An 11,562-nucleotide genomic window follows, 5' to 3' on the forward strand; every position below is an offset into this window, starting at 1 on the left:
AACCCATGCCGACTTAGTGTACCATATTTGACCCAAAAATCCAACCCGAAGGGCAATAGTTGCAAGTTGCTACAATATTTTTATCTCTCATTTGTGGTAAAAGGGGCATCGACTCCGGTACCCATGTTCAACATGTGTACATGTCCAAGCGTCCGACTAGGCTATTTTGTGAAAGTTTCATGATTTTAAACTAAAAATACAGTGTCTAGGTGTCATACCCATATCCGAATTTCGAGAGTCTGACACGAGTACGTGAGGTAAAATGAAGAGTCCGAGTAACATAATCGGACAATGAAGCACACATCCCTTGAATAGGATATTTTAACTGGGTAGTCAATATACATTCACGCCTTTAAAATACTAACGCATTAAAGACAAAAGATCATAGAAAATTATAACATAGCACAAAAAGAGAGAATTCTCCACAATAGTCCTAACAATTTAACATAGCACAAAAAGAAATGAAATTCAGACCGTATGTAGATGAACAAGAAGCATAATTTTATACAAACACACATGGATAATATATCACAGATACTTGTTTGCAAGGAAAAAACACACAAAAGGAACACAAGGCTAATATATTAAAGATACTAGTTTGCAAGAAATTAACACCCAACAGGGCAACTTCATTAGAACTTAGAATCTAGTACGACTCCTAATATTAGCCAAGCTAATTATTCTTATAATGGCTACATAAAACACACAAGCTGAAATACTCTACTCTGCCCATTCTCTTCATTTTCATTGTCAAACACAGAGAAACCAAGCCAGACAGGTGGTTTTGCATGACCGGCGATCTTCTCAATTCCTCATAGCTGCAAGGCACAAAGAAATCAAGTCAAACAAGCTGTTTAGCATGAATGGCGATCTCTTCAATTCCTCATAGCTGCTACAATGTAAGCTAAGTTTGACTGATTTTGCAAATCTATTTATGCATGCAACTATGCAAGTTTTCACAAAAACAAAATTTGAGTTTCTATATTGCTGCTTATAAGTGATGTGTATAGCGATTATAGCCCCTGTATCATAGAATAAAATTGACTGGTTCTTTAATCTTAAGCAGGAAAAAAAAAACAGAAGCTTTCTTTCCCCAAAAGAAGATAGCCTGCATGGCTACATGTATCACACACAATGAGATCTGAATAGTTCTCTAATCTTAAACAAGGGAAAATTTAAAGGTCTCATCCCCCTATAAGGTTTTGGTAAATGAAGTAATTTTGAACAAGTCAAGAGTCACCCCCTCCCTTGTCACATAGCTAAAGAATCAAGAGTTAAGATACATCAAGATTGGTCTATATTCATTACCAAAGCACCCATATAACTTTTGTTCCATATCACCTAAAAATTTCCTAGAAGACTGAGCTAATTGGTTTAGCTTACAGACTAAGAGAAGCAACTAAAATTTTGCAAAAAAAGTTAGCACATGAAAACATCTCTATGGAGATAGAATTAACTTAACTATATAACAAGCTTTGTGTGTTACCTACCTTGACATAGAGCATAAGTTAAATTCACCTTACCTAATCTTCAAACAACAAAACTTGAATATAAAACTACTGCTCAATAAACACAAGGCTAGCTCCTACATCTCTATTGTATGTTAGAATAAAGACTAGAATTGGAGGTTGACAAGATTTTTCAGAATTAGAAGTAAAAAAGAAGGGCACTTGAATGTACATGTTCATATAAATGAGCTGATGGAAGATTGAACCAACAATCAAGCAAAGGAAAGTCATACATAAGCAACTAAGCACACTATAAAAGGCCAATAGAAATAGCAACAAGACTAATACCTTCAATTATCTTGGCTTTAGAAAGGCGAAATTAAGCTTTCAATATAACTTTTTGATTGAAAAATGCTGTCACCATTATCGAAAGCAATACCCCCTTGAGTGAGTTGAGTCATCTCTGGAGTCTCCCGAATCGGATCGAATACCCTAATTTTCCCCTCAGTGTGTAGCAAACACTTGCCATTCTCAGAGAAACCATAGTACTCTACATTACTATGATTGACAGAAAACAATATCTCCAAAGAAGTAACATCACTGGGATCCTTCAACATCCAAACATCATCTACTTCAAAATTAACAGTACTACAAAGCAACAACAAGCACCCTCTCAACTCCGAAAACCTCACAATTCTATAATTATTCACCCAATTGATCCACGGAAATTCCTTAATCTGTTCAGTACTCAAATCAAACCCAAACATAGGATATTCCACTCCAGCAGACACGTAAACAATACCATCAATCAAAGCTACATCTTCAAGGTCATTTGACTCAATTCGCTTGTTTAACTTATTAATTCTTGTCCAAATACCAGCCTTAAGAGAAAAGACATAAAATCTTTCATACCTACCAAAAGAAAACGCACCAAAAAGTTTATAATCATCTGTTGATGATTCATAATAGAACACACACCCAGATCGTGAACCCGCTTCTGCACCTTTAGGAATCCTGATTTTCTGATAGCGGCGAGTAGCCGGGTTACCTATGAAGTAGGCCTCACTGTTGCGTTGTTGTACGAGCAAACACACAAGGCCATTACAAGAGCCCACAATATAGAAGGATTTGACTGGAGTATCACACCCATCTTCAAATTCCAATTCAACGAAAGGTTTAAGCTCGTAATTGTCGTTGTTATCATAATCTAGCAAGTAAAACTCTCTTTGTGTTTCATCATCTTCCGATTCACAATCAAGCCCAGCAAGTAAGATAAATTTAGGGGGTGAAGAGGAGAGTTGGAGGTGGGATTTGGCGAATTCAAGGGAGGAAATGGTGGAAAGCCATAATTTGGAAACGGATTTGAAGCGAAGTAAGGATTTAACTGGGAGTTTTAGAAGGATTTTTTCGAAAATGAGATGGTTTGGAAGTGTATTGTTCATTTTGAATCTCTTCTAGTTTTCGAAGGAAGCGACGATTCCAAAGAGGAACAGTGGTTTATAAGGAGAGAAGAGGTAATAAAGTGAATTGATTGTAGTCAAGGGCTAAAGACTACACCTTGGTTGGCGTGGACGCGTGGTGGTCGCTCTAATCGTACTTGTAGATTGTACTACTATAGACCTATAGTAGTCTAGTTCCCTAATAGGAGGCTAAAAGGATAAATTCTGTTTTCTTTTGGGGCTTTTAATAAGGTTTTTGGTCGTAGGTCTTAAGTAAAATTCATACGAAACCTTTTGTTTGATTTAAACTTTTGACATGCAATTTTAAAAGATGATTAGTGAAGATAAACAAGCGATTTTATCAAAATAATTTTAGTATGTGAATTAGAGTAGGGTTTGGTATAATGTGTAAATATTATTTTGAATAATTTATGTATTCATATTATATATCTCAATCTCTAAACGCGTGAACAAGACTGTGTTACAAGTAAATAAAAATGTAGGAAGTATTTTCAATGGAATATCATTTCTTTATACGAGTATTGAAAATGTTTTGCACCACCAATCAGAGAGGAAATTTAGTCTAGGATCATCATAAAAACTAACCAATTTTCAAATTACAAAAACAACAGGTAGCTGAAGCCTATACAACAAAAATAGGCGGGGGGAGGAGGGGAATTGGAAATATTAAAAACCTTTAAACAAAGAGCCAATTTACAATTTACAAACAGTCATGAAGCAAATCAGGTACAGTTGGGATTTTAGGCAAAATCCCTTACGAGGACCGTGCGGTAGAGTTCGGGTTGCCGTTGCAAAGTACATCATGTTATGAGATGGTTGCCTTTTGGTTAGGGAACCAGGATTGGTTTTAAACTCTCATAAATAATGTATAGACAAAGTAGATTTGTTCGGATTTGGTTTTAAACTCTATCATAAACAATGTGTGGACAAAGTAGAGTAATCCGGCCGTAACTGAGTTCATGGAATACAGTTATACTGCTGCTCAAGATGCTCGGGACTCTTATAGTTTACCTTAGACAGACCAGACACAGAAACTTATCCACAAGAAAACATCAGAGGGTTAATTACTGTGTTCTTGTCTTCTTAACATCTGTTAATTCTTTCCTTCTTCCAAATTGGCACGCTAATTACATGGTAGCTCTATAATTACACTCAGAGTAGCAGCAGACAAAGGTGTGGAACATTTAGGTTCAACACAAGCAACCAAAGAGCATTTCCCACAGATTCATACTGTAATACTTAACAGAAAGAAATGAAATCCTGGATAAAATGCAGATGAACAGCAAGCATAAAAGTTTAACACATACATGTTTATACATTAAGATACTAGTTTGCAAGAAATAAAATTACACTCAAAAGGCAATCGTTGATAGAAACCTAGTACATTCTACTAATATATAACCATGCTAAGATACCTCATAAAACACAAGCTAAGATTCTTTACTCTGCCCATTATCTTCATTCTCATCATCCTAAATTAAACTCTTTTAAGGCACGAAGAAACCATGTCAGACAGGCTGTTTAGCATGAAAGGCGAACTTACCAAATTCTTCATAGCTGCAAGGCACAAAAGAAATCAAATCAGACAGGTGATCTTTTAACTCGCTGTAGCTGCTAGTTAGCTAGTCTGCTACATTGTAAGCTAAGTTGACTGATTTCGTAATTATAATAAATATGCATACATAACCTGCATGTATGATACATAATGAAATCTAACTAGTTCTCTTATCATAAACAAAACAAAACTAAAAGATTTCATCCCTCCAATAAGTGTAGATAACTTATGTAGCTATTTTAAACAAGTGAAGAATCACCATCTCACTTGTGAAGAATCAAGAGTTACGACACATCAAGATTGGCTAGTACATTACCAAAGCACCCAAACAACTTATATAAGAGAAGTACTTGCATTAAAAACCCTTATGCAATGTCCGATTCACCAAGCATCGAGTAGATAACAGTGGTATAAATAGTAAGGAAAAGAGAAGTAAGATATCTGCAAGTTTTAAACAACTAACAGGCAATCTATATTCTATAGTGTAAATATTGGGCACCTAAAGGAAAAAAATACTTAAAGATATGGATTGCCACCTTAGAGCTACTTGACTCGGTCATTATAGGAGTTCCATTTAACACCTAAAACTATTGTTCCTTGTAGGTTGTCATCCGAAAATTGCCCAGAAAGAACAATAAATTTTAAGAACAGGTTATAGTATTGATGTTAAAATCCTCTCATGTTCTATTAAAGCGGGATAATACCATAAAAGAATTGCTGCCAGGGTCAGCAGATTAAAAAAAAATAAATAAGAGTGGCCTTTAAAGTTGGGAACATGGCGTACCCACAGAGAGCTTAATTTGTGGTTAATTTTATACAGTAAGCTTCTACAAAGTACATATACCAGGTGAATTTGAGATTATGGATCATTGCACCTGTTATTTCATGCTGGTTTTCTCAGAGGATTTATAACATAGTCAATCAATCAATCAATCAATCAATCAAAGCCTTAATCCCAAAAGTGGGGTCGGCTAACATGAACCAAATTTGATTATTCCGTGTAGTCATCAACATAAATCTTTCTCCTCCATCCCTTACGATCCAAAACTTCATCCTCACGTAAATCCATGCACTTCATATCCTTCCTCACTCCTTCCAACCAAGTCATCTTTGGTCTCCCTCTTCCTCGTTTAATCCCTCCATGGTCCCACTCTTCCACTCTTCGCACCGGTGCACCCTCGGGTCTCCGTCTTACATGTCCAAACCAACGCAGACGATTTTCCCTTAATTTATCTACAATGCCCGCCACACCTACTTTCTTGCGAATAACCTCATTTCTGATTTTATCTCTTAAAGTGTTTCCACACATCCACCTTAACATGCGCATTTCCGTAACCTCCATCTTTTTAATATGCTCTTTCTTAGAAGCCCAACATTCTGTACCATAGAGCAACACTGGTCTTATGGCAGTCCTGTAGAATTTTCCCTTCAACTTTAAGGGAATGCTGCGGTCGCATAGCACTCCCGTGGCCGCTCTCCATTTAAGCCACCCTGACTTAATCCTGTGGGTCACGTCTTGATCAATGTCACCATTCTTCTGGATGATCGACCCTAGGTACTTAAAACATTCACTCATGGTCAAATCCTTTCCATCCAAACTCACCACTTCATTGCTTGTCCCCCTCTGAGTGCCAAAACGACATACCAAATATTCAGTCTTACTCCGACTTAGCTTAAACCCTCTAGATTCCAACCTTTGCCTCCATTGCTCCAACTTGACATTAACCCCATCCTTAGTCTCATCCACCAAAACGATATCATCTGCGAACAGCATACACCATGGAACCTCATCTTGAATTGGTCTAGTTAATTCGTCTAGAACCGTTGCAAAAAGAAAAGGGCTTAATGCAGACCCTTGATGCAATCCGATTGTAATAGGGAAATCTTTTGTCAACCCTCCGCATGTCCTCACATTTGTTGACACATCCCGATACATATCCTTAACTAGGTCTACATACCTTCGTGGGATACCTTTCTTCAACATTGCCCACCAAAGTATCTCTCTTGGCACCTTGTCATATGCCTTCTCTAAATCAATAAAGACCATATGAAGATCTTTCTTCTTTACCCTATAAAACTCCATCATTTGTCTTATCAAATGGATTGCCTCCATAGTAGATCTCCCAGGCATAAAACCAAATTGGTTATCTGAAATGCTTGTGCATGCCCTCAACCTTTGTTCAATCACCCTTTCCCACAACTTCATAGTATGGCTCATAAGCTTAATTCCTCGATAGTTAGAACAATCTTGAGCGTCTCCTTTGTTTTTATAAACCGGGACCAAGGTGCTCTTCCTCCAATCTTGTGGGATCCTTGTAGCCGTCCATATCTTGTTGAAAAGGTTTGTTAACCAATCAATACCAATCTTACCCAAACACCTCCACACCTCTATCGGTACCCCATCAGGGCCAACCGCCTTCTTAGGTTTCATCTTCCTCAGTGCAATCTCCACCTCTACTCTCCTAATCCTTCGCACATACTCCATGTTGATTTCTTCATCACTCATAGAGGTATCTCCTATCACAACTCCATTACTTCCATTAAATAATTCATCGAAGTACCCCTTCCACCTGTCCTTGATGCCCTCCTCTTGCACTAGGACCATTTGGTTCTTATCTTTGACACACTTCACCATGCCAATATCCTTCCTTGCCTCTTGTCTTCTCTTTGCCATCTTATAAATGATCCTTTCTCCCTCCTTGGAATCAAGCTTTTCATAAACCTCCTGATATGCCTTTTCTTTTGCTTGGCGAACAGCTGCCTTTGCCTTACTCTTAGCCTCCTTATACGCTGCAAAGGTTTCATCACTCCTACATTTTCCTAAGGCTTGATAGCATTCCCTTTTTTGCTTAATTACTGCTTTCACCTCTTCATTCCACCACGAAGTATCTCTCTGTACCGAAGTTCTTCCCCTTACTTCCCCTAAGACCTCTTTGGCCACTCTTAGGAAACAGTTCTTCATTCGTAACCAGGTCATGTCCGGATCCACCTCTCCATCCCAATCCGCTTCTTCAATTACCTTTTCTGTAAAAACCTTAGCTTTTGCATCCCTTAGGGTCCACCATCTTATCCTTGGTTCTTCTTGTCTAACTTTTTTCTTCGCCTTCTCTTTCAGACGAATAGTCATTACCAATAGCCGGTGTTGGGTGACCACACTCTCCCCTGGGATAACCTTACAGTTTATGCAACTTTGTCTATCTATGCTCCTTGTGAGCAGGAAGTCTATTTGAGTTGCATTTGCTCCATTCCGAAAAGTTATCAAGTGTGAATCCCTCTTCTTAAACCAAGTATTAGCCAAAATTAAATCATATGATTGGGCAAAATCCATAATAGCTTCACCACCGGCGTCCCTCTGCCCATACCCAAAGCCTCCATGGACACTCTCATAGCCATCTCGGCTCGCCCCAACGTGCCCATTTAGATCCCCTCCAATATATAACTTCTCTGAGTGGTGGACACCCTGCACCACCTCGTCTAGGTCCTCCCAAAATTGTCGTTTCTCTTCTGCATCTAAACCCACTTGGGGAGCATAAGCACTGATAACATTCACAATCTCCTTGCCACATAGCAACTTCAGCCTTATCAACCTATCGTTCTTCCGATAGACCTCGATCACCTCTTTTGCCAACCTCTCATCGAGAACCACACCAACTCCGTTCCTAGCTCCACCATTCCTTGTTCTGTGGCTCGTTTCTTGCCCAACATACCATACCTTATACCCCAAAACCAAGCCTCGAGCTCCTTCTCCTGTCCATCTTGTCTCTTGGAGGCACATGATGTTCACGCGTCGTCTTTTCATTACTTCTACCAATTCTGCTGATTTTCCCGTAAGAGACCCCACATTCCAAGAACCAATCCGCAAACTAAATTCTTTTCTCCCACGCTCCCTCCTGATCCCAACTCCAAGTCCTTGATTATTTGACACCACAATTGGGCAATATGGCGCGTCGCTTCTGGGCGACGACCTAGCAACCCTTACATACTTATCACTGCACCCGGGTCTGGGAAGTGCAGCGCGTCGCTCAGTAGGGAACGCCCCAATGGCACGCCCTTGCTCATTTGACACCACACTCGGGCAATGTGGCGCGTCGCTTCTGGGCGACGACCTAGCAACCCTTGCATACTTATCACTACACCCGGGTCTAGGAAGTGCAGCGCGTCGCTGAGTAGGGAACGCCCCCACGAAAATATCTGTTTGGCTCATGTCATGGGATGTGACGAAGTTTTATACTGGCTGTCACTGGCCTACCGTAACCCTCCTCCTTTATCCAGGCTTGGGACTGGCAGCGGGAAACCCACTGGCGGAGTTAGAGGATTTATAACATAGTGCTTGCAGAAAAAGGAAAATCCTAGTTGTTTGTCTCTAGAATGATTTAATGAGAAAAATGGAGGATAATGCTCTATCTAAGGGAGCGTGTGGTTAGTGTATTTTTTGGATTGGAAACGGATTCGATTAAACCAATACCGTTACTGTGTCTTTGGTTAGAACACATAGTTTAGTTTGTTACCTCTCAAAAACTTGGGGTAACAAATACCCTTACCCTCTTCTTCACACATACCTTTTTCATGGTTAAACCAAACAAATGAAAATGTAATAGTTAAATGATTCTTTTCCCCCTTCTTATTTGTTTCCTTTCCACTCTGTTTCCATTTTCCAAACCAAACGCCCCCTAAGAGTTACTTTACCTCAACCAAGCTAGAATATTTGATTCTTGCAGGTGTCTGATAGTATCCTCCAATTCTATTGGAGCTGGAAGACAAGCGGATAGGAGGAACATAATAAAAGAGGACTATCGAATTAAACGGTCAAAGGGAATATTCATATAATGAGCAGATAGAAGATTGAACCAACAAGTACAGAGCTTGACACAGAATTCTCTGCTCAAGATATACATGACTCCTAGAATAATGTTGCCAAAGAATAGGTACAGGGAGTTAATTAATTGTTGACAAGAGCTTAACCACATACAGCATTTTTTTTAAAAACTTTGTTTGTCATTACAAGACAAGGTTTCGCCCATTACCCACCTCAACGTAAAAGCACAATTCAAAAGTTCATAATTAATTTTACGAACCCTATCATAAGTTCATAACACAAGTACACAACCAAAGATAAAGTCCAAGTTATCAAGCAAAATAGTAGTGGATGGATACCATCACCAACCATCATAAAAGCAAAGGCAAATCATACATAAGCAACAAAGCATAATATAAAAGGCCAATGCTAATAACAACATAACAATAGGAGGAAATGTTAATTACCAAAATGAGTGTGTTCCCTTGTCTCCGTTGGCCTTAGAAAGGCGAAACTAAGCTTTCAATATATCTTTTTGATTGAACAATGCTGTCATCATTATCGAAAGCAATACCCCCTTGAGACATCTGTGGAGTCTCCCGAGTCGGGTCGAATACCCTGAGTTTCCCCTCAGTGTGTAGCAAACACTTGCCATTCTCAGAGAAACCAAAGTATTTCACATTACTATGATTGACAGAAAACAATTTCTCCAAAGAAGTCACATCACTAGGATCCTTCAACATCCAAACATCATCTAATTTAAGATTAGCAGTAGTACAAAGCAACAACAAGCACCCTCCCAACTCCGACAAACCAACACATCTATAGATATTCAACCAATCCATCCGCGGCAATTCCTTCATCTGTTCTGTACTCAAATCAAACTCAATTATAGAATCCCGAAATTCAAGCAACATGTAAATAGTTTCATTGACCAATACAACCTCCTCAATCTCATCTGATACCACACGAATACCACACGAATATCTAACGAGTTAATCTGTCTCCAATTTCCAGCACTCAAAGAAAACACATAAAATTGAACATAATCACCTTCAAAAGACGAAAACCCACCAAAGATTTTATAGTCATCCGTTGATGATTCATAGTAAAAAACAAAAGAGTGGACGGAACTTACATATAAACCCTCAGGGATCATGATCTTTCGATAGCGGCGAGTAGCCGGGTTACCGATAAATAACGCCTCCCCCTCACCGGACTGCTGCTGTACTTGCAAAGACACAAGGCCATTACAAGAACCCAAAATATGGAAGGATTTAACTGGACTATTACACACATCTTCTAATTCCAATTCAACAAAATGGTTAAGCTTGTAATTGTTGTTTTCATCGTAATCTAATAAGTAAAATTCTTCTCCTGATGCACGATTTTGGCCAGCAAGTACGATTAATTTGGGGGGTGGAGAGGAGAGTTGAAGGTGGGTTTTTGCAAATTGAGGGGAGGAAATAGTGGAAAGCCATGATTTGGAAACAGATTTGAAGCGAAGTAAGGATTTAACTGGGAGTTTTGGGAGGATTTTTTCGAAAATTAGATGGTTTGGAAGAGTATTGTTCATGGTGTTCAGTTTCTCTGTTTTACACTGTAAAATGGAGGGTTTTGTAGTGAAATTGGATGGAATTGATTATTTGAAGTTGGATTAGAGAAGCGATGATTTTAAGGAAGAACAAGGGTCAAGTACTCTAGTAGTGTAGTACAGATAGTACAGTAGTACTCCCTAGTCCCTAATCCCTACTCATACTTAGAGTTGTCAAAAGTTTACCCGACTCGAAATACCGAATCAAACCTGATTATTAACCAACCCATCTTAATCCGAAAAAATAGTGACCCAAACCCGACCTGAAACCAACCCTAGACCCGAGTATGTGAGACCCGAACATAAACTGACCTTGAGATGACCCGACTCGAATGTAACCCGTAAATTATTGACCTGAACCAAACCTGTTTTAACCCGACTTGTTACTAACCTGACCTGAATTCAACTCGACCCAATCCTAACTCAACCCGAATTTAACCCAACCTGTAACAAACCCGACTTGTTATTGACCTGAGCCAAATTCTACCCGACTTGTTATCAACCCGACCTGAATTTTACCAGACCTATTACTAACCCGACCCAAAAATTCAACCCGTCTGTTACTAACCCGACTCGAAATCAATACGACTTGTTATTGACACGACTTAAATTCAACCCAAATTATTCCTGACCCGATTTCAACTCACCTTAAATGCAATTTAAACCACCTTATTATTGTTGATCAAAGCATTTTGTCTTGGGAGACCAAG

The 11,562-nt window shown here is 39.0% G+C and overlaps 1 protein-coding gene and 1 long non-coding RNA gene across 2 annotated transcripts; both read right to left on the reverse strand.

The window, feature by feature from the left end:
- Positions 1-482: 482 nt before the first annotated feature.
- LOC145560153 (F-box/kelch-repeat protein At3g06240-like) lies at positions 483-2,890 on the reverse strand. Its single transcript, XM_081621415.1, has 2 exons — positions 1,797-2,890; positions 483-818 (listed from the first exon to the last, which is right to left on the reverse strand). The coding sequence occupies exon 1, from the start codon at positions 2,888-2,890 to the stop codon at positions 1,814-1,816; it is 1,077 nt and encodes a 358-aa protein (XP_081477541.1). The 3' UTR covers positions 483-818; positions 1,797-1,813.
- Positions 2,891-4,197: 1,307 nt separating this feature from the next.
- Positions 4,198-10,891, reverse strand: LOC145558759 (uncharacterized). Its single transcript, XR_014092608.1, has 2 exons — positions 9,726-10,891; positions 4,198-4,465 (listed from the first exon to the last, which is right to left on the reverse strand). It is a non-coding gene; the product is annotated as an uncharacterized LOC145558759 (long non-coding RNA).
- Positions 10,892-11,562: the final 671 nt, after the last annotated feature.

Source organism: Chenopodium album, chromosome 9, assembly GCF_948465745.1.
Source record: "Chenopodium album chromosome 9, dcCheAlbu1.1, whole genome shotgun sequence".
NCBI lineage: Eukaryota > Viridiplantae > Streptophyta > Magnoliopsida > Caryophyllales > Amaranthaceae > Chenopodium > Chenopodium album.